This window comes from Manis javanica, chromosome 3 (assembly GCF_040802235.1).
Source record: "Manis javanica isolate MJ-LG chromosome 3, MJ_LKY, whole genome shotgun sequence".
NCBI lineage: Eukaryota > Metazoa > Chordata > Mammalia > Pholidota > Manidae > Manis > Manis javanica.
Genome location: NC_133158.1, coordinates 32796866 through 32821503, shown reverse-complemented (window position 1 = coordinate 32821503; position 24638 = coordinate 32796866). Strand labels below are relative to the sequence as shown.

Sequence of the window (24638 nt, the reverse complement as noted above, 5' to 3'; positions counted from 1 at the left end):
CAGCATTATTCACAACAGACAGTAAGTGGAAACAACCCAAGTGTCTATCAATGGACTAAGACTAATGGATAAAGCGTGGCACATACAGTAGACCTTTGAACAACACAGGTTTGACCTGCGTGAGTAATCAATCACATACACAGATTTTTTTTCAACATATACACTGGAAAATTTGTTGGAGATGCATGACATTTTGAAAAAACATTCTTTCTCCAGCTTACTGTAAGAATATAGTATATAATACATAAACATTCAAAATATGTTTCAATCACAGTAATTAAGACAATTTGGTACTGGCACAAGAACAGACCCATAGACCAATGGAACAGACTAGAGAGTCCTGATATAAACCCAACCATATATGATCAATTAATATACAATAAAGGAGCCATGGATGTACAGTGGGGAAATGACAGCCTCTTCAACAGCTGGTGTTGGCAAAACTGGACAGCTACATGCAAGAGAATGAAACTAGATTACTGTCTAACCCCATACACAAAAGTAAATTCAAAATGGATCAAAGACCTGAATGTAAGTCATGAAACCATAAAACTCTTAGAAGACAACATAGATAAACATCTCCTGAATATAAGAATGAGCAACTTCTTCCTGACTGCATCTCCTCAAGGAAGGGGAAAAAGCAAAAATCAACTCATGGCACTACATCAAACTAAAAAGTTTCTGTACAGCAAAGGACACCATCAACAGAACAAAAAGGCATCCTACAGTATGGGAGAATATATTTGTAAATGACATATCCGACAAGGGGTTAACATCCAATATAAAGAACTCAAATGCCTTAACACCCAAAAAGCAAATAACCCGATTAACAAATGGGCAGAGGATATGAACAGACACTTCTCCAAAGAAGAAACTCAGATGGCCAACAGGCACATGAAAAGATGCTCCACATCCCTAATCATCAGAGAAATGCAAATTAAAACCAAAAGGAGATATCACTCCACACCAGTTAGGATGGCTAACATCCAAAAGACAAGGAACAACAAATGCTGGTGAGGATGTGGAGAAAGCAGAACCCTCCTACACTGCTGGTGGGAGTGTAAGTTAGTTCAACCATTGTGGAAAGCAATATGGAAGTTCCTCAAAAAACTAAAAATAGAAATACCATTTGATCCAGGAATTCCACCCCTAGTAATTTACCCAAAGAATATAATTTCTCAGTTTCAAAAAGACATGCACCCCTATGCTTATTGCAGCACTATTTGCAATAGCCAAGATATGGAACAACCTAAGTGTCCATCAGTAGACGAATGGATAAACAAGAGGTGGTACATATACACAATGGAATACTAGTCAGCCATAAGAAACACATCCTACAATTTGCAACAACATGGATGGAGCTGGAGGATATTATGCTCAGTGAAATAAGCCAGGTGGAGAAAGACAAATGCCAAACGATTTCCCTCATTTGTGAAGTATAACAATGAAGCAAAACTGAAGGAACAAAATAGCAGCAGACTCAGAGACTCCAAGAATGAACTAGTGGTTGCCAAAGGGGAGGGAGGGAGAAGGGGACTGAGGGGTATTATGTTTAGTTCACATGGTGTGGGGGATCACGGGGAGAACAGTGTATCACAGAGAAGGGACATAGTGGATCTCTGGCAACTTGCTGCAATGATGGACAGCGACTGCATTGGGGTATGGGTGGGGACTTGATAATACGGGTAAATGTAGTAACCACATTGTTTTTTCATGTGAAATCTTCATAAGAGTGTATATCAATCATACCTTAATAAAAATTAAAAAAAAAAAACTTACACAACTCAACACCAAAAAGCCAAATAACCTAATTAAAAAATAGGCAGAGGACCTTAACAGACATTTTTCCAAAGAAGAAATACAGATGGCCAATAGGCACATGAAAAGATGCTCCTCATCGTTAATCATCAGGGAAATGCAAATCAAAACCACCATGACATATCACCTCACACCAGTCAGAATGGCCACTATCCAAAGTCAAGAAATAACAAGTGTTGGCAAGGATGCAGAGAAATAGGAAACTACACTGTTGGTAGGACTGCAAACTGGTGCAGCCACTGTGGAGAGCAGTATGGAGGTCTCTTGAAAAACTAAAAATAGAAATACCAGTAAATTAGTTCAACCATTGTGGAAAGCAGTATGGAGGTTCCTCAAAATGCTCAAAACAGACTTACCATTTGACCCAGGAATTCCACTCCTAGAAATTTACCCTAAGAACACAGCAATCAAGTTTGAAAAAGATAGATGCACCCCTATGTTTATTGCAGCACTATTTACAATAGCCAAGAATTGGAAGCAACCTAAGTGCCCATCAGTAGATGAATGGATAAAGAAGATGTGGTATATATACACAATGGAATATTACTCAGCCATAAGAAGAGGGCAAATCCTACCATTTGCAGCAACATGGATGGAGCTGGAGGGTATTATGCTCAGTGAAATAAGCCAGTCAGAGATAGACAAGTAACAAATGATTTCCCTCATTTGTGGCATATAACAACAAAGCAAAACTGAAGGAACAAAACAGCAGCCGACTCACAGAACCCAAGAATGGACTAACAGGTACCAAAGGGAAAGGGACTGGGGAGGATGGGTGGGTAGGGAGGGATAAGGGGGGTGAAAGAAGGGGGGTATTAAGATTAGCATGTATATGGGGGGGTGGGAGAAAGGGGAGAGCTGTACAGCACAGAGAGGACAGGTGGTGATTCTGCGGCATTTTGCTATGCTGATGGACGGTGACTGTAGGGGGGTTTTTGGGGGGACCTGGTATAGGGGAGAGCCTAGTAGACATAGTGTTCTTCATGTAAGTGTAGATTAATAATAACAAAAAAAAAAAAAGAAAGAAAAGGGGGATTACTCCCTGATAGGACGAAACTAACTGTAAATCAACGATTAATGCATGCTTTAAATATCCTTAATTTTGATCACTTAAAGGGTGTCAGATGATCGGCTATGGAGGTACATTTTTCTGATAATATTCCTTTCTCTTAAAAAAAAAAAGCAGTTCCTGTGTGGTGACCTCCAATGAGTTCTACACAATGGTATAAAGGGCATATCAAAGTGTGGGCAAAGGGTCTGTTTGTGTTTATACAGAGGATCAAAGCCTAATTTGGCTACTCAGAAAATGAACTAAGATACGATATGATGAAAAACTTCCAACATCAGCACTCTCTGGAAGAGTCATACCAGAAGATGATCATCAAAAAACCTCAACAAAGATCCAGGTGCTGCTACAGTTGTAGCTGCATTCATCCCACCAGTTCCTGTACTTGCCATGGGAATGAAGAAGGAGATATCTAAGCTGGCCTGTGCATACAGTAAAACAACAAATTTGACTGGATCTATACTGTTGGAACTCAACCAAGAATTAAGAGAAATGCAAGTAGTAGCGCTCCAAAATCTTACAACTACAGACTACTGTTAAAAGAACATATGGGATGTGAACAGTTCCCAGGAATGGGTTGTTTTAATTTGTCTGATCTCTCTCAGACTGTTCAAGTTCAGTTGGACAATATCATATCATAGATAAATTTTCACAAATGCCTAGGGTGCCTAACTGGTTTTCTTGGTTTCATTGGAGATGGCTGGCAATTATAGGTCTGCCTTTTGGTTATGTAACTGTATTCCTATTATGTTAATGTGTGTGCACAATTTAATTAGTAGTTTAAAACCTATACACGCTTAGGTTACTCTACAAGAAGATATGTCAAAGAAATAATCAATCTGCCCATGTTTTCTTCCGTCTGCTACCTCAATAGCTTTTCCTCTTCCTTCCTAATTACAACCCTTAAATAAAATTCGTGCCTCATATCGAATTTACCAAGTATCATAATTCTTCCAAGTGGTAAAGATACCTCAAGACAATGCTGGGCATAGAAGCCACAGGACATAAATCTGCAAAGAAGTAAAAAGCTAATCTTTTCAAACAATATTGCTTCTCTCTCACTTACCAACTTTACATTTCCCTGTATGGCCCCGAAGATGACTGGTTAGCCAGAGACGGGTAAGATTCCTCAAGGGAGGAACAACCTAAGACAGGCACAGTCGCAGGGGGGCCACCAGGTGAGAAATTGGGGATCAACAGTGGTGAGGCTTAGAACCTCACCCCCCCCGTTTTGAGAGAAATCTCCTGCATCCGTGGATTTTTTATTGCCCTTGTTTAGCTTGGATTAACACTTAGTCTACAGGCACACACCTGATCATCTACATTTGCTCTCTTACAACACTAAACTATGTTTTCTACCTTTATCTTGCATCTACCTACCACTTCAGCATTTTATTAAAAATAATAATAATAATAAGGGAGAAATGTAGGATTCACATATAAATCAAGTATAAAAATCAAACGAATATTCTTATTTGACCTAATTGTTTATAGTTCATAATGTGTGATCAAAACCGAAAGTTTCTGTGATGACTGCCCTTGTATGTACTGTTCACCATGTAAGAACTTATTCACTACATAAGAATTTGTTCACCATGTAAGAACTGGTTCGCTATGCTTCAGAAGATTGGAGACTGATGAGAATTAGGCTTGGGGTGGATTAATGATTGTGCACTTAGCACTGAGTCCCCTATACAGAATTTTATTGTTGTTAACAACCATTTGATCAATAAATATGAGAGATGCCCTCTCAAAAAAAATAAATGTCTTATTTTCTGGCTTTAGTCATGTATAGGCTTCAGAACTGTACAGGCCATAATTCTTATTATTTCTTATCACTTTTAGTAAATAAGAATAAATCAAACCTGACTAACTTTTAAAATAGTATTTTTAATGTAATACACCAACTATTTTTCTTTAAACCTCATGACCCTCCCTTCTCCTCAATCACTGTGGTCTAAGTCACTAACCAACAATCTGGCTTGGCAAGAAACTGAGAAGTCTTCATATCTGTGGTAATAACAATAAGAACAAAATTAACAACCACTTTTTTTTGCAGTCAGTATCCTGTATATAATTTCAGTAACACACTGTGGGGTAAAAGGTGGAATTTCCAGAATGTCCCACCTAGCCATAGCCATTTACACATCAATGGATGTTTCAGAGTCGCCAGTGGATCAAGGGGCAAGAGGTGGAGAGAACACGGCCATTCTTTCCTCCCCTCCGTACCTGGTATGTAATCTGTCTGGCATTTGCAGTCACCCAGGACCTGGCCAGAGAGTTCCTCCCAGAAGTGGCCAGCAGGGAGTGGGTACGTGTCTCTGCCAGAGGGGAAAGACAGAGCCGGGCCTGGCTATCAAATTTGAACAAGCTGTGAGCAATAAAAATGGTTCCTCCCCCCAAAAAAAGAAACAGCATATGACCCAGTAACTCTACTTCTAGGAATTTACCCAAACAAAATCTCTGATTCGAAAATATACATGTACCCCTAAGTTTATTTGCCACATTATTTACAGTAGCCAATATACGTAAGCAACCAAAATGTCCATCAATAGATGAATGGATAAAGAAGAGGTGGCACACATACACAACAGAATATTATTCGGCCATGAAAAAGAAATCCTGCCGTTTGTGATGACATGCATGGTCATGCTAAGTGAAGTAAGCCAGGCAGAGGAAGACAATACCATATGATTTCACTTATATATGAAAGCTAAAAACAAAACAAAATGAACAAAGAATTGGTAGACTTATAGATCCTAAGAAGTGACTGGTGGTTACCATGGGTAGGTACAATGGGTGAGGGGGATAAAGAGTAACAAAATCTCAGTCATAATTTAAGTCCGTCACGGGGATGGACATGCAGCATGAAGAATATAGTCAGTGATTCTGTAACATTCTCCTGTTTTGACAGTAATGCACTAGTTGGGGTGAGGATTTCATGATATGTGTAACTGTTGAATCACTGTGTTGTATACCTGCAACCAATATGTTTTGTATCAACTGTACTTCAATTTAAAAAATTAAAGTGAAAAAAAAGTAAATACACATACATGCATGCATTAAAAACATCTGGAAGGATATATAGCAGCATGTTAACAACAGTGACAAACGATCCTTGGAGGTAAGGTATACAGTGTTTTAATTTCTTATTTTTGCTGATTTGTACTTTCCAACATTTCTACCATGAACATATATTGCTTTTGTAATAATAAAATGGTTGTCTTGGTTTAAAAAAGGTATACAGACTATCCCATACTGTTGAGGGAATGGTTTAAAAAAATAAAGTGCTCAGCACAGTACCTATCTCACAGTAGGTACCTCTGAAGTTCAGCTCTTACTCAAGTCTAGTGAAGAACACTGACACCAATTAGACCGACAGCTGTGAGAGTGGCCCATGCCTTATCATAGGGCACATAGAGGTGAGAGGCGTCTGTGCCAGAGAGAGGACAGCAGGACAAAAGGCGGGGCCAGGAGCGCTGCAAGGGGCCCACAGGCCTGCAGAGGGACAGAACTGGAGGGTCAGTACCCACTATGCTCCAGGACAGCCTGCTGTCCACTGGAATATGGGTGAATGCATCTCAAAACAAAAAGGCCTACTGTCCAGTCATTCTCAGAGATTTACAGCAAAAAGTAGCAGAGGAAAGGTTCCGAGAATCCAGTCAGAAAGAAAACTGTCTACTCTGGAAACACACCCTTTCCCAGGCCCTTTTCACAAAAAGCCACTTGGGCTGCAGGGTGGCAGACAGACTGGAGAGGGCTGAAATTGCAGGTGGGTGGCCCGTTACAAGACTGATTTGCAAAGGAGCTCTATCTGTGAACCCATGTTTTAACTTATTTAAAAAACATATTATGGAACATTTTAAACATACACAAAAGTAAACAGAATGGGAGAATGAAGTCTTAAAAGGTACCAGCTTTTACATTACCAACTCATGAGCAATCTGGCTTTACCCACGTCCTCCCTCCCTTTCCTCTATGTTTTTGGCAATTTATCTTTTCAAGAGGGATAATTAACACAGCCCTTGAATGAAGACTTTTGGCAAGGAGGCCCTCCCTCTGAATGAGTATACTATGAGAAATATATGAAATGAGAAAAACCACAAAAGACCTGATGAGCAATAATCTTGACACTCCGTCCAGCACTTTCCCCTCATCTCATGTACTCCTCACAGTACCATGAGGAGTCTTCTAGCTGCGCCCAGGATGCGAACAGGAAAGCTGAGGCACAGAGAGGTGCGCTGACACAGATGGTGGAACTGCTCTGTACAGGACCCCAGCTCTGGTCTTCCAGGGTAGCCCTGACCTTTTCTCACCCATCACTCTGACTCCCTCTAAATGCTGTGCCCATCCTTGGCTGCAGTGACTTGTTATGACCTGCCTTCCTTCGTGGTGCTGCGCTGAGTCCTGGCCGCCCCAGGAAGACTTCTCCCCCTCCAGCCCACAGGTACCATTTCCCTCCTCTGACCTGCAGACTCACTGGTGGCAGCTGCCCAGTATGATGCTTCCGCTGTGGGGCTCCTGACACAGGAGAGCTGGTGCTCTTGAGCACACAGGTGGGACCACTTGGTCTCTGGTGATGACTGCCTGGGAAGAGCTTCAGGCAGGCAGAGCTGGGGCATCGCTAAATGCGACGAAACACAGAGAGCCCAAGCCTAACCAATTACACGGCTCTGCCTGGAATGGGAGAAAGGCTGGACAACAGGAGGAAGGGAATGTCTGTAAAGGCAGGCCACGGCACACCCAGGAGGCCCAGACTGCCCCTTCCAGGGACCCCAAGTGAGTCAGGCTGCACACCAGCCCCTGCAGTGGGCCTGGGAGGCTGCCTCAGCTGGAGGCCACAAGATCTGCAGTCCTTCCATCCCTCCTTGCTCTTGGAGCATACTTCTAACTTTACCTGCTCATCTCCCCAAAAGCAGAGGAAGTATTTGACCAGGCCCACTTGGTGGTTTCTTTTTTTCCGGGAAAATGAGAGTATTCTAGTTTTATGTCAGTCTCTCCCGAGTTTGGCTAGCATGAACCTCCTCTGAGTTCAGAATCACATTTCTGAGCCTACAAAGATGAGAAGGGACCCCTTAACTTAAGTGATGACTACACTGAGATGCTATCCTTCAGCTCTTTTCTAGATCAGCTCAGGCTTTTCCCAGGCCACACACCCTGCAGGTCTTCCACTAGAGCAGAGATTACAGTAATTTGCTACAGGGCTACCAGTTTACTTAAAAAGAAAATCAAAAGGGCACAGAACTTGACCAACAAGGGCACTTTTCATCAGAAACTTAGGAAGAACTTGAAAAAAAAAAAAAAGGCCTACATCATAGTGATCTTGTCATTCACAATCCTGACTTTTAAAATGTGCAGAGAAGAGTTAACACAGCAGGTCTGAGCCTCCTATCCTTAGAAAGTCCTGCTTACGTCCCTGACTAGCATCTGGGTTTCAGCTCGTAAACAGTTCCCTACACTGATAGAAAATATCCCTAACTGATAGGAGTGCCTCACTGTGCCTCAACTGTACAATGCAGCTGATACTGAACATCTGCTTTCCTTCTGGAGTCTGCAATTTTGGTAGAGGTAGACAGGGTGATCTGAATCTCTAATGGGCTAACCTGGGCACATGTTCCTGTGTTCCTGTTGCTGGGGGTAGAGTACGTTGTATGATCCTCTATGGGAGGGAGTGAAGGTAGGAAGCATGCATGCAGGTTCCTCCAAAGGCTGCCTGTGTCTTTTTCCCTTAGGATCCAGCTGTGACTCCTCACTACATCACCCTCAGAAACCTTAGCCTTGAGTACAACTACATGCCAAGTTCCGTGGGTCTTCCTAGCCAATCTCCGGATGTAGGGGTGGTCTGAGGGATCCTGGACATAAAAGTTATGTTACCTAAACAGTTTGGTAATTTTTTTGGAGAAATGCTACTCAGGACTACATTATTTCAATCATCCTAAAATATGGTCTTCTTTGATCTTTGAAGGCATACCAATTTCAAAATTCAGTACCATGAGCCAAGTCTGAATGACCAAGTATCAGGATTAGTAAACTCATAAATACTGGCAAAGAACAGGCTCAAACTGGCTATTATAAACAGTTCCGCAAAACTTTGAGACCTAACAAATACTTCATTAATAGTTTTTTTTTTTTTTCAGAAACCACACAAGATTTCCCGAAAAAAAACCAGGGTTAGAGACTACCAGAGACCCTCTACCGGATACTGTTTGTCAACCAGGCACGCAAGAGGGTTGATTTTTAATAGTAGTCCTACAAGGATAAGGATGCCTTTTATAATTCTACCACCACCTCCCCTAAGTCCTACTCAGAAGCCTTGCCTTGCAAACTGCACTCATCATCTTTCCCATAAAAAAGCAAATGTTTAACTACCATTCCAGTTAGTTTTGCCACGTACAAGCTGGTGACTTCACACAAGCAATTTCCCTTCTATGAGGAGCTAGAGATAAAAGCCCTCAGAGATAACTTCTAGACCACCATCTCTGCCCTCAAGAAAGGGGATTGTGAAAATGAGGGTTATGTAAGAGGTGAAGCCAGCCAGACCTATTTGGTAGCACACATCCCATTTCCACTCCCCAGTGACAAACAGAACTACCCTGAGCACATCCTGCCAGTCCTTTGGGGCATCTCTTGACAGCCTCTTAGAGTGGTTGAGACAGGGACCATGGATGTAGTCAGCGTAGGGTGAGGGCCTCCGGAGGGGGCAGGGCGGGATATCTGCAGTCAGAGCATGTAACTACATGCAAGGAAACCCCCCCCCAAAAACTCTATGTTAAACATTGAGCTCTAGAATCATTCTTCAGTGAAATCAGTTAATGTTCCCCAGATAAAGAAGAGTAAAACATGTTTTGTTATGCTAATCATTTGTAACCATGTGTAAGATTCACTTTAACATACTAAAAGGCCCAGGCCTACGTGCTGTCTTTCCGCCTTCGGATCTGACAGACGTGATTCTGCAAACTGAGCAACTAACGTAGCCTGCAGACCCAGCTGCAGACAACATGGTAAAAGGCAGAATTCCATCTTAAAGATAAAATTGCATTTTAACACCCAGGAAGTTCAAGAGGCAAGATTCTTTAGCAAGTAGACAATACCTCAGCCCACCTTGGGGGCTGGGCCGGCAGCCTTTTGATATGCTCCCAGACCAAGGCGCCGGTGTCCCAGAGAGAAATCAAGGCAGGAAATTCCTTACAGTTAAGTTAATTTTTAATATTCAGGGACCACTTAACAAGTCCCCACCCCTAAGTTTTTTCATGTTCTCGAAAAATCCTCAACTGCCTATAAAACCCCCTAGACAATGCACCACTATGGACTCTCTTGTCCCCTCCTGGTGTGAGCCGGGAGCTCTGTCCTTTCACTTTATCTCTAAATAAAAGCCTGTGAAAGGGTATCTTGCCGCGACCCTCCTTACCCAGAATGACTCAGGAGACATGGGCCCAGGCAAGAGACTTTATTATCTGAAGGAGAGAGTGGCTGCCCCAGCAGGGGGGGAGGGAGGAAGAGGGAAGCCAAGCCAGACTTGCCATCAGTTTGTGCCTACAGTACCTGTAGATTTGGGTGAATTCCTCTCTTCTTGAGGTTCCCAAGACATTCCTGAGATTCCTGCACTTGCCAGGAAGTGACCTTCCTTACTCACCTGGTCAGGCTGCTGGGAACCCTGTAAGCAAGGTATGAGGCTAGTTCTTCTAAGGGGCTTTGTAGGCTTTAAAGTCAATCTTAGTTCCTTAAAGCTGTTCATATCTGAGTTTACACACGTGTCTCTCAGGTATGACGTTCCAGTCAAAGCCTTGGTAATATAACCAGTGTTCTTAATTAGTCCTCTTACAAGGAAAGTAGATTCTTATTGAACTTGTGCAAATAAACATACTGCTATGAAATATAAAAATAGTCACTGAGAGTTTTTAAATTCTAGAGGGATCAGGTAGAAAGATAAAGTTTCAATTCTGCTTATAAAGACAGTCATTTACTAAACTTTTGTCAGCTTAAGAGAAAAAGCTTAAAACACTTTATCAACATTTGAAACAAGCCACAAAATTATCTTCCTTAGTTTACTTAATCCTATGTAACTAATACCTGTTCTGCTGAAATCTAGTTTTTTTACTAGTTTAGGAGTAATAAAACAGTGAGTATAGATGACAAAAGACTTACAAATAACAATGGTTAAAGATCTGAAGAGAGCTTATATAAGACAGTTGTCATAAGGAAACTTGGATCTTTCTGTAACACAAAACATTCAGTAACAAAGTTTAGCATCATTCCCTGTTATGATGCCTTCCAGGTAAGTAAGCAGGTAAATTAGCCAAATATTTTCTCCAATGAGAAAAAATTCCTCTGACAAGTTCCAGGGGCCCTCTGGAAAATATCAGAGTGAACTAGAGGTAAAAAGCACTTTTTTGAATTTAATTTTGGGAAGCTGTTAAAAGTTTTAAGGCACTTGCTTAAATAGTTACTCACATTAGACAAGGCTACACTTCACTTTAAGCATTTTTCTTTGAAAGATTTAACAGATACCATAAACGTAAATGACTTTAGGTAAACTTAGGCAGCTGATAACCATAAGAACATTTCTATTCAGTTCAACTTAAATCAGCATTAATGCTTAATATCTTCTATTAGAATTTTCTGGAAATTTTAGAATGCCCTATTTTTACAAGCGCTTGTCTTTAAATCAATTTTTATGAATACCATCCGGAGGTAGAAAAATATTTTTCATTTACACACTTAGACACAAACATACAGATTGAGGTGTAATGATACAGTGAGAGGACAGACAGAGCTCCTGGTGTGAGCCAGGAGGGGACAAGAGAGCCCGTGGTGGTGCATTGTCTAGGAGTTTTATAGGCAGTTGAGGATATTTGGGAATGTGAAAAAAGCTTAGGGGTGTGGACTTTAAGGCAAGTAGTAGGTGTTTAGGATTGCAGGGGAGACAGAGAGAGAGCTTGGTTCAGAGGTAGGAGAAAGCCTGGATATATGGGATCCCTTTCCATTTGCCCATACACTCACAAAAGTTGTATAAGTCGCAGAGAATTTTAGATCTAAAGAGCCATTTGGAGGCCATTTAGACTGACTGTCCAAGGGATATTGTGGCCAGATCTCATTACAGTAGTGAACAGGTTTGAGGTCTGGAGTGAAGTGGAAGGGCTTTAGATTATTGAGTAAGCACCCTAGCAGTGAATCTGTGGGAACAGAGGGGCCAGATTCCATGGTGAGAACGGACAGTTCAGAAATCGCTGAGGCGTCCCTGAGCGACTGAGAAGGTCGTGGAGAAGACCAGGCACAGTTAGGGGGTCGTCACCACCTCTAACTGTGGGGTCGAGGCCAAAACGCCGGGGAGGCTCGGTATCTGGTACCAGGAGTTTTCGAGTCGAGTAGAAACGTAGATAAAGGGAGACCGGGCCTCAGTGGATGAGGATTCTCACCATGGGGAGGCAGAGAAGGGTCGACTATGGGGATCAGCCGTGACTCTGAAAGTCATGGTTGGGGGTGCCCCTGTCCCAGAGGAGCCTTTGGGGGTGCCGGACACTCAACGGTCACTTCCCAGGTTCCAAAGGGACATTTAAGTCGACCATGAAGGGGATACTCACCAAATCGAAGGCTGGTGTTGGGCAAGAAGACGAGCAACTGGGGAAGTGGACGGTGAGCCCGTGGAGAAGGATCGGGCAGTGAGGGTTCCCAAAGCAGCTCAGGTTTCCAGAGGAAGAGCAAAGTCAATGGGAGAGCCTCATCTGAAGTCACGGCACCAATGAAAGGGTATCTCGCCGCAACCCTCCTTACCCAGAACGACTCAGGAGACACGGGCCCACGCAAGAGACTTTATTATCTGAAGGAGAGAGTGGCTGCCCCAGAGGAGGGGTGGGGAGAGAGAGAGAGGGAGCAGCAGAGAGAGCAGTGGGACAGATAGCAAAGAGCAGAGAGATAGAGAGGGAGAGCAGGGAGAGACAGCAGAGAGACACAGAGACAGAGAGAGCAGCAGAGAGACAGAGACACAGAGAGAGAGAGAAGGCAGGGGGACAGAGAGACAGAGACAAAGAGAGGGCAGCAGAGAGACAGGGAGAGAGACAGAGACAGAGAGAGAGGGGGTAGCAGCATGGTGCCTTTTATTGTGGTGGATCTGCTCAGCCTGTTGCTTTGGGGGAGGGTCGGGATGTTTAGAGATAAGGCGGGGTAAGCCCAGGCAAGCCCTCATCGGCTTATGTGCTTGGGACCATGGGGCAAATGGAGGAAAAATTACTATTTTCTTACAGCCTGTACCTCGCTCTCCTACCTTGACTGTTTATAAAACTCATTCTTCCGCTCCGCAAACAAGAACCCCGGCATCAGTTACATCTATGTTATTGTATTGCACCTTGTAATGAATGCCCAATTATTCACCCTTCCTGATGGCCAAACCATCCCTTATATCATCCTAGAGAAAAGGGTGAGACATGAATTGGGTGGCGGGGGAGAGGTAGTTTGGGGGTGGCAAGAGTACACAGTACATAGCTGCAGACTCAGAGTAGGGAGATTCTTTCTGAGGGATAGTCTGAAGGGGTCTGCTATTCTGGGTGACCACAAAAAGACAATAGCTGTAGATGATGTCGGGTTCCTGTTCGTGGAGTCGAAGAATGAACTTTGCAAACACTCAAGGTAGAAGAGCCAGGGTGAGACTTTTATTTAGAGAGAAAGCAAGAGAACAGAGCTCTTGGCCTACACCAGGAGGGCAAGAGAGTACAGAGTGGTGCCTGGTCTAGGGGATTTATAGGCGATTAAGAGACAAAGGGCTAGGGATGAAGACCTGCCAGATGGTCCCAAAATGTTTATTTTTGAAGAGATACTTGTAAGAACATAGTAATATATCCTCCATTTGCCCCATGGTCCCAAGCACATAAACCGGTGAGAATTATGCCTGGGCTTGCCTGGGGCTTACCCCACCTTATCTCTAAACATCCCAACCCTCCCCTAAAGCAACAGGACTAGCGGATCCGCCACAATGAAAGGTACCACGCTGCTGCTCTCTCTCTCTCTCTCTCTCTGCCCCCTCTCTGTCTCTGTCTCTCTGCTGCCCTCTCCCTGTCTCTCTGTCCCCCTGCTCTCCCTCCCTCTCCCCACCCCCGTCTGGGGCAGCCACTCTCTCCTTCAGATAATAAAGTCTCTTGCGTGGGCCCGTGTCTCCTGAGTCATTCTGGGTAAGGAGGGTTGCAGCGAGATATCCTTTCAATACTAGTTTCTTATCAGTGGGTTATTTTGCAAAGTTAGCTTAACACAAGAAATTTAACTTCTCTGATTCTTTCCCAGGATAGCCACTTTTTGATCTGAGAGCTTATCAATTAAGACTGCCTGCCTTGTTTCCAAGATGCGCTGAGTTATTGTTTGATTAAAATGCAATCTTAGCTTTAAGATAGAATTTTTCCTAAATAAGCTGGGCCTTTGAGCAGGCTAAAGTAAATCTTATCACGGTATGTTTTAATTGACACAATGAAAACACAGGCTCCACTGAGATACTTTTCTTTATCTGGGGAGTATTCAAACTTCTAGGCCAAGTTGCTCCTGGCTTTTTCGTTCTAACTAATCTCCCTGAAGAATGCTTATATTCAGTTTGATATTTTTACTTTAGAGAATTAATGTGACTCTGACTTTGCTTTAATGTTTAATACGGAGTTTTGGTAGGGGTCTTTTTCCAGAGGCCCTAACCCTACTCTGTCTAAACCCTGTCTCACAGACACAATGGCTTTTACATGCTGCAAAGGCTATCAGCTTGACTACTAGCCACAGAAACACCACAGCTCTAGCTGTGGCTGAGGGCTGAGCCAAACAGAATGAATCTGGTTTCTTGCAGGCATTTAAACAGTGTTTAATTCTAGCAAAACGCTTTTGCAAATCATTTCCAAAAAATCAGTAATTTGCATGCTCAGTGGCATTTTATATTTACTTCCGTATTTTCGCACACATATTTTATGGCTGTACTGCTTGTGACAACAGATCCATTAAAGGGGAAGGATGGTAATGCTAGGCACAGCAGGTGGCTTGAAATAAATGGATTGGGGAGGGGATGCCATAAAACATAGCACAGTGGTTCAGTGAAGACTCTTAAGTCAGTTTGCTGTGTGACACTGAGCAAATTATTTAAATCTCTAAGCCTCTGTTCCCCCATCTGTAATATAATAATTGTACTTCATGACTGCTGTGATAGACCACTGTTTTACCCGAAGAGAATGCATGTTAAGTGCTTAGCCTAACACACTGTAAGTGCTCTAAGATGTTTATCACCTGATCAAACCAACTCTGGTTAGATCACTACCATCCCGTTTACAGATGGGGAAATTATGGCACAGGTGGTCCCAGGATCAGAATCCAGAACTGCCAAACTCTAGAGTTCAAGCTCTTACCACCACTTATTGATTGACAAAAATCCCCCATGGTTGTGACTTACAACCAAAAGCTATAGGCTTGACTCTCTGAGGAAACAAATTCTAGGACCGCTACTAGTGATAATAAGACAGAGGGGCCTGGGCCTCTGTTACACGGGGAGGACGAACAACAACAAAGAAACAGTAATAAAAGCCTGCACCAGGGCTTTGAAAACAGTGGAATACTTAGGGAGATGGTTAGGAGGAAGAATCACAAAACACATTCCCCAGCTTGCGACTCTGGACAGAGCGGCATGCCTGGGAATCAGGAGAGCTACCTGACAGCCCAGCAGCGCAAGCAGCTTTTCTGCCATTCCAGGCAAAAACATATGGAGTGTCATTGTAGTAAGTTTGTGAATCCCAGCATTTCTCATTCAACTCTTGGAGAGATAATTCGATTAGAATGGAAGCAAAACACTGTCCTGCTGCTACTCAGAATAGGCATGTACATCATGTCCCACAGTCAGGGAAAAAAACCTTTGCACCCCAAAATTAAACAAAACAGCTGAGCACCCTGTTTAGGTAATGGTTTCCAAAATAAATCAGACCTTGAACATTTTCTGTAAGTTAGCCACGCCTGGAGATAAAACTTCAAGTGAAAAAAGCTTTTCCACCATAAAACACTAATGTAAACTTGGTATTCTGGGTATGTCACAGTTTTGTATCATTTACAGATATGCTCTGATTTTCATTTGGTGAGGCAGTCCTTGCGAGGTCTCCTTCCCACACATTTGCAAGTAAACTTTTTACTTTCTACATGTATTTAAGCATTTTCCTTTTCTATGAACATATTAAAAGCTATAAAAATTTCTGCAGTAAAGAAACCTTAATTTAGCACTTCACAAAATTATTTGGAGGCCGTATAGTCTGAGCATGGACTCTGACGTCACACCCCTGCCACTCAGAAGCTTAATGACGTGAGGCAATCACTTGAGTGCTGAGAGTTGGCTCATGTGATATAGCTGGTAGAGCACCTCCAAAGAGAACCCAGCACATTGTAAGCCCCCCAACAAACATCCATCAGTATTTAACAGAAGGGATCCCTCCCCAACATCCTGACCCACTCTGAGTTTATATGCAACAACATCCTACAGGATGCCCGTTTGGATGACATACAATTAAAGCTTTCAAATCGGACTATCTCCCAGGGCAGAAGGAAAAAACGAAGATGATCCTGATTTAAGTTTTTGTTGCTGCTTTTAGATGTGAGGTTAAGGGCAAGTCTCAAGTCTTTCTGAGCATAAGGTTTCCTTGATCCGTAAAAGTAGATACTACACAGAGCTGAGATTCAATTATAAAGCATTATATAAATGTGTTTTGTGGACATATCTTAGGAACAGTAGCCACAATTTGCTATGCAACCCACAATAACTAAAGATACCTGCTTAAACAAGGGAAACGATAGAAATAAAAATAACACACACACAGAGGTCTTCACAAGACCTTCTAGTACAAACTGCATAAAATTTTCCATAGACACTGGGTGCAAAGTTCTGACAGCTGCTTAATATAAGCCACCCGGGCCTCGGATAAACAGGTTGAATGGTTTCTACTATTGACTTTTTACATAGCCACTTCTCAATTACTCATACTAATTAAGAGAATTAACAACGTACGTGGTACTTGAATAAACGATTACATAAAACCATTAAAAAATTATTTTGGTGGGGGTATAACTCCGGGGGAAATTCCCGGAGTTAAAATACCTCTGAAACAGAAATCAGTCAAAGTGAGAAATAAAAGTTTAAGAAACCCGTTTATTGCTTAAAAGCAGTTGCCCCCGCATCTCTCTCGAACCGGCAGCCGCAGCAGAGTAAAAAACCCCACCCTACCTCTTCGGTACCTCGCGGGCCCTTGTAATTACCTACTGATATGGAGATACTTCTCTTCACCCCTAGGAAACACTTACTGATATGGAGATGAACTAAAAGTAGGCGAAGGGATTCTGGAAATATTGCAATTTTACCCATATGGGAGGCAGTGTTTCCCTACGAGTTTTACTGAAACCAATTATTAAAATAAAAACTGTATTTTTCAGGAATAAGTTCAGTAAGACTAGGAACCTAAAACTGGTAAGCCACACCTTGGCAAGCAACGACGGTGTTACAAAACCAAGCTCTATTTCACAGCAGCAGTCTTCGTGTAGCCATCCAGGTTTGAATTTTCTACACCCACCTCACCCATTATTATTGTATTTCTCCATGCTGGTGTCTAAGAGTATCACAGCCTCTTTCAGTCTCAATTTCCTGCACTGTAAAATGGGAATCATATCTAACCAGTAGCGTTAAAGCCTAGTGACAATGAAAAGAGGATCTGGAAATACGCGGGGCACTTAAGTTCAGTAAACGCTACCTGCCGTTATTTTTCAAGTTGGGGTTCCTTCAGGAGTTCTTTAAACGCTTGAGAAATGAAGAACGCTTCCAGGGCCTCAACTTCTTTGAAGCTTTTATCATCGACTAACCACCTACTCCTGCGTGGGGTCCCCGCCCGCAGACGCTTCGCGTGCCTACGCTCAACTCCAAACCCCTTCTCCGGCTGAACGGTAGTGCCCTCAGGGCCCAGCACCCTGCCCAGCCCGGCTCGCACCCCTTGCCGGCCCACAGGGGGCTTCAAAGTCGCCACGCAGCCCCCCGCGCTGGCCTCGGCCGGCGCCACGGCCCCAAGACGTCGTCGCGCATCCGCCGGGTCCCGGGCTCGGGCCGCGGCGCTAAGTTCCGCCTTGAAAACACGCCGGACCGCAAACAGCTGGGCAACTTTTCACGCGTTCGCTCAAGTCTCAGTTTCCCTGGCGGCACGACTGAAGCTCAGTCGCCGCCCAAAGCCCGGAGGAGAGGCCCGAAGGGGTGAGGCGGGACTCTGACGGCCGCGCACTGACCTGCAAGTGACCTGCTTGGTGCTCATGGTGGTCGCGCTAGAAGGCCCTCGTTGCCCGTTGCCTCTCGCTCTCGCCGTAGCGGCCTCGGCCTCGGCCCTGCCCATCGCGCGCGGCTGCGTCACGGCGTCGCACACCTCCCCTCCCGTGTGGCGCCGGCCGGAAACCTTGCCGCCGTCACAGTTGGTTCCGCCCGCGAGGTGGAGCAGGGCTGCTTTCCCGTTCCCGCGCCCTCTGTCAGGCATTTCCATGCTTCCGGGCTGGGGTTTGGATGGCATCCTGGTCCTGTCAGTCTTATCCCAGGCTCTAGTTCTTACGGGTCTGACCCCTTCTCTAAAAACATTCTTTAGCGACCCCTCTCGCGTCCTGAGAATCACCTCGCCCTTCCCGAGGCCAAGCTCCCGTCTCTCCGGCGCGCACCTCAATCCCTAATGCTCCGACCCATCCAAACTTCACTCCCTAGGAAGCTTTCTCAGGCCCTGCCTCACCTGCTCCCGCCATTTCTCGCCTCCCACTTAAGGAATTCCTTAGCCCCCTCCCAAATGATGTTTTTCAAAATCTCTACTCCCACCCCAAGTTTTGGTTCCATTTTTTTCCCCCTAGCTTTCCTTTGCTGTTCGTCTTACATTTCCTACGGTGGCAACTCAAAAAAGATTTTCATGACCCATTCCTCTGGTTCTCAGTGTCCTGCAGATCCTGCTCCCACCCCTCTCTCCAGTGCGTCCTCTTCGTCTGTTTCCACCATCATGGTTCCAGTCAAGCAACTGTTTCTTCTTGCCTGGGCCCATGCAGAAGCCTCTTAACTGTTCTTCCTGCTTCTGCTCCCGCCTTCACATAGTGTAAGACAAAACCTATCTTAAAAACATAAATCGTGTCATGTGTCCCTCACCTCCCCTAACCCTTTCAATGGTGTAAGTCCGGGGAAAGGAATCCCGGGGCAAAATAACTCTAAAAACCAAAATCAGTCAAAGGGAGAAATAAAGTTTAAAACCTGTTTATTGCTCACAAACTACAGTCCCAGCCATCTTTCTTCTCCAGCTCAAGCAACAGCAACACCCACCCGCCCTCTCACCTCTCAGGTACAGATAAGCCCTCTGTTGCCCAGGTAATCACCCATTGATATGGAGATGAACTTCTCCACCCCTGAGGAAAACGCATATGCACTAAAGCCATACTTCTCTCCACCTCTGAACGCCTGTTGATACGCAAATGTACCAAAGCCAGGCGAGATATTCTGGAAATACTACAATTTTACCCACAAATGGTTTCCCACTGCTTCCTTTTAAAATTTCTTTAAAAGGTTGTTTTAAGTGAGATATAACAGACTATATAGTAAAGTGCACAAAACACATAATATGTCTCTATGAATTTTTACACATGTATATGGGACAGGGACCGTGGGTTTAGACAGAGTAGGGTGAGCGCCTCCGGAAAAAAGCAAAGCAGGATAATTACAGTCAGAGCAATGTAACAAAGTGCAAAGGAACCCCTACCGAATCTCCGTGTTAAACATTAAACAAAGTCAGAGTCACATTAATTCTCTAGGGTAAAAATATCAAACTAGGAATATAGGCATTCTTCAGATAAAGTATCTCAGCCATTGTGTTAATTAAATCCTGCCACTGTAAGACTTACTTTATCCTGCTAAAAGGACCAGCTTATTTTTTTTGAACTTTACCTATATGCTGTTTTCCTCCTCCAGCCCCTAATCAAGTAATTTGCAACCTGGGCAATTAAGTTAGCAAGCAAGCCCAGCCATAAACAACAGCATAGTAAAAAGAGGAAGGATTCCCCACCTTAAAGATAAGATTGCATTTTAGAACCCAGGAAGTTAAGAAGTAAGGTTCTTAACATACTCTTTAGCAAACAGACAATAACTCAGCCCACCTTAGGGGCAGGGTAGGTGGTCTTGAGTGGTATGCTCCCAGCAGGAAGCTGCTATCCTGGGAAGTAATCAGGGCAGTTAAATTTCTTATGTTAAGTTAATTTTGAAAAATTACCTGGAATAGAAAAGACTTAATGTCTCATCAAAGATAAACATGCTGGGACCACTTAACAAGTCTGTACCCCCCCTAGCCCTTTGTCACATTCCTGAAAATCCTCAACCGCCCATAAAACTCCTAGACAACGCACAACTATGGGCTCTCCTGTCCTGGAGCTCTGTCTTCTCACTTTATCTCTAAATAAAAAGCTCTCCCTTGCTTACCTACCTTGAGTTTGTGAAGTTCATTCTTCAACTCCGTGAACAAGGACCCCAGCATTGTATACACTCATGAAAACCATCACTCATATAAAAATGAAGAACACTATCAACACCCCAGAGGGCTCTCGTGCCCCCTCCCTGTCAATATCTCCCAAAGGTAACTGCTTATTCTTATTTCCATTGCCACAAATTAGTTTCGATTGCTCGTTTTTATGTAAATAATCAGAACGCACTCTTTTGTCTGTCTTCTGACCAACATCAATCTTTAAGATCTATCCATGTTGTTGTAGGTAACTGTATGTTGTTGTTCTTTTACGTTGTTGTAAAAATATTGTCTTCCAATGAATGAACGTGGTATATACCTCTGATTACTTAAGACTTTTGCAATTTCTCTCAGAAATTTAGAAGTATATTGGGAAATTTCTAGTTTTCGGTGCACAGGGGTCTTCAGAAAGACCTTTTATTCCTAGGCATCTGGATGGTGTAAGATAAATTTTAGCTGAAATAAGCAGGCGAAGAGAGGCAACAAAGGACCAGGTAGTTTATTTGAACGCAAATTCTCGGGCAAGGTTTCTCAGCTTACAGAAATGGAGGCTGGGAAAGTCTAGCCCAGCAGGGCAGGCAGCGAGTTTTTAAAGACAGTAGGGGGAGGCAGAGCTTAGATTTACAGTGGCGTGAGGATTGGCTCGCCTAAGGCACAGTTTTCAGGTTGGGAGGGGGCAGCAGCCGGGGACTTTGGCACGTCATCAGTGCCTGACGTGCTCACCCCTCCCCCGAGTGCCTTCAACCTTACAGGTAGTAGTGGGCATCCTTGTCTTGTACCTGAATTCAGGGAAAGTATTTAATATTCCACCATTAAAATGTTAGTCCCTGGGATTTTTGAAGTTATTATCAAATTAAGGAATTTTCTTTCTTAGAGTTTTTAATCAAGAACAGGTCTTGTTTTTTCAAATCCCTTTCCCCCATATATATTGAGAAAAACATGTTGTTTTATCCTTTATTAATATTTTTTTGAATTATATTGGCATTTGACTATTAAACTTGCCTTGAGTTCCTCAAATATACTCCACTTGGCATAACATGTTATTTCTATAAATCTGCAGATTTTATTTGTTAATATTGTGTTTAGGATCTTTGCATCCTTGTTTATGAGTGATACTGGTCTGTAGTTTTCCTTTCTTGTAATGCCCAGGTCAGCTTTTGGTATCAGATGTGCATACAATGAGTTTGGAAGTCTTCGCTCTTTTCTATTCTCTGGAAAAGTCTATGTATAGGTATTAACTTTTTCCCTAAATGGTTGGAAGAATTTGCCACTGAGACCATCTCACCCTGCAGTTTACTTTATAGGAAGATTTTTAATTAAAGATTCGATGCCTGTATTATATATAGGATTATTTAGATTTTATCTTCTTGTGTCAGGTTTAGAAAGCTCCTTTCTTTCAAGTAAAATAATCCATTTCATCTAAATTGTTCAGTATATTGTGATGGAATTGATCACAATGTCTTCTTTTTTTAAAATTAAAATATACACCCTTATGAAGCTTTCACATGAAAATACAATGTGGTTACTATATTTGCCCATATTATAAAGTACCCCAATGCAGTCACTGTCCATCAGTGTAGTAAGATGCCAAAAAGTCACTATTTTCCTTCTCAGTGCTACACTTTTGTCCCTGTGACCCTTCACAACATGTTGTTCCCCTTCTCAGTATATATGGGGAAAAGGGATTTGAAAAAACAAGACCTGTTCTTGATAAAAACTCTAAGAAAGAAAATTTCTTAATTTGCTAATAACTTCAAAAACCCTAGGGACTAACATTTTAATGGTGAAATATTAAATACTTTCCCTGAATTCAGGAACAAGACAAGGATGCCCACTACTACCATTTATATGTAAGGTTGTAATTGCCCCAGGTATTAAACATAATACCTCTCAATACCCTTCTCCCTCCCCACCGGCCCTCCCACACCCCTCCTCTTTGGTAACCCCTAGTCCCTTCTTGGAGTCTGTGAGTCTGCTGCTGTTTTGTTCCTTCAATTTTGCTTTGTTGTTATACTCCACAAATGAGGGAAATCATTTGGCATTTGTCTTTCTCCACCTGACTTATTTCACTGAGCATAATATCCTCCAGCTCCATCCATGTTGTTGCAAATGGTAGGATTTGTTTCTTTTTTACAGCTGAATAGTATTCCATTGTGTATATGTACCACTTCTTTATCCATTCATCTACTAATGGACACTTAGGTTGCTTTCATTTCTTGGCTATTGTAAATAGTGCTGTAATAAACATAGGGGTGCATATGTCTTTTTGAATCTGAGAAGTTGTATTCTTTGGGTAAATTCCAAGGAGTGGGATTCCCGGGTCAAATGGTATTTCTATGTTTAGTTTTTTGAGGAGCCTCCATATTGCTTTCCACAATGGTTGAACTAGCTTAAATTCCCACCAGCAGTGTAGGAGGGGTCCTCTTTCTCTGTATCCTCACCAGCATTGGTTGTTCTTAGTCTTTTTGATGCTGGCCATCCTTACTGGTGTGAGGTGATATCTCATTGTAGTTTCACTTTGCATTTTCTGGATTATTAGTAATGTGGAGCATCTTTTCATGTGTCTGTTGGCCATCTGAATTTCTTCTTTGGAGAATTGTCTGTTCATATCCTCTGCCCATTTTTTAATTGGTTTATTTGCTTTTTGGGTGTTGAGGCTTGTAAGTTATTTATATATAATGGGTGTTAACACCTTGTCGGATATGTTGTTAACAAATATATTCTCCCGTACTGTAGGATGCCTTTTTGTTCTGTTGGTGGTGTCCTTTGCCATACAGAGCTATTTAGTTTGATGTAGGACCATTTTTGCTTTTGTTTCCCTTGCTCAAGGAGATGCATTCAGGAAGAAGTTGCTCATGTTTGTATTCAGGAGATTTTTGCCTGTATTGTCTTCTAAGAGTTTTATGATTTCAATAATTACATTCAGGTCTTTGATCCATGTCGAGTATGGGGTTAGACAATAATCCAGTTTCATTTTCTTGCATGTAGCTGTCCAGTTTTGCCAACACCAATTGTTAAAGAGGCTTTTCCCCCTTTGTATGTCCTTAGCTCATTTATCATATATTAATGACCATATATGCTTGGGTTTATATCTGGGCTCTCTAGACTGTTCCATTCGTCTATTGTTCTATTATTGTGCCAGTACCAAATTGTCTTGATTACTGTGGCTTTGTAGCAGACCTTGAAATTGGGGATTGTAATTGCCCCAGCTTTATTCTTCCTTCTCAGGATTGCTTTGGCTATGTGGGGTCTTTTGTGGTTCCATATGAATTTTAGAATGATTTGCTCTAGTTCATTGAAGAATGCTGTTGGTATTTTGATAGGAATTGCATTGAATTTAGATTGCTTTAGGCAGGATGACCATTTTAACAATATTAATTCTTCCTATCCATGAGCATGGGATGTGTTTCCATTTATTGGTACTTCTTTAATTTCTCTTATGAGTGTCCTATAGTTTTCAGAGTATAGGTCTTTCACCTCCTTGGTTAGATTTATTCCTAGGTCTTTTATTTTTTTGATGCAATTGTGAATGGAATTGTTTCCCTGATTTCTCTTTCTGCTAGTTCATCGTTAGTGTATACAAATGCAACAGATTTCTGTGTATTAATTTTGTATCCTGCAACTTTGCTGAATTCATATATTAGATCTAGTAGTTTCGGCGTGGATACTTTAGGGTTTTTTACGTACAATATCATGTCATCTGCAAACAGTGACAGTTTAACTTTTTTCTTACCAATCTGAATGCCCTTTCTTTCTTTGTGTTATCTGATTACTGTGGCAAGGACCTCCAGAACTATGTTGAATAAAAGTGGAGAGAGTGAGCATTCTTGTCTTGTTCCAGATCTTAAAGGAAAGGCTTTCAGCGTGTCCCTGTTAAGTATGGTGTTGGCTGTTGGTTTGTCAAATATGGCCTTTATTATGTTTAAGTACTTGCCCTCTATACCCATTTTGTTGAGAGTTTTTATCATGAATGGATGTTGAATTTTGTCAAATGCTTTTTCAGCATCTATGGAGATGATCATGTGGTTTTTGCCCTTCTTTTTGTTGATGTGGTGGGTGATGTTATGGATTTTCTAATATTGTACCATCCTTGCACCCCTGGAATAAATCCTCCCAAATCATGGTGTATGATCTTTTTAATATATTTTTGAAATTGGTTTGCTAATATTTTGTTGAATATTTTTGCATCTATATTCATCAGGGATATTGGTCTGTAATTTTATTTTTGTGTGGTGTCTTTGCCTGGTTTTGGC

At 42.5% G+C, this 24638-nt stretch overlaps 1 protein-coding gene across 1 annotated transcript in view; it reads right to left on the bottom strand.

The window, feature by feature from the left end:
- The window catches only part of MKRN2 (makorin ring finger protein 2), a 36033-nt gene extending 17737 nt beyond the window's left edge, over positions 1-18296 (bottom strand). Inside the window, exon 1 of the mRNA XM_017655838.3 lies at positions 18143-18296. Coding sequence (XP_017511327.2) covers positions 18143-18246 — 104 coding nt within the window. The 5' untranslated portion in view covers positions 18247-18296. The remainder of the gene's footprint in view (positions 1-18142) is intronic.
- Positions 18297-24638: the final 6342 nt, after the last annotated feature.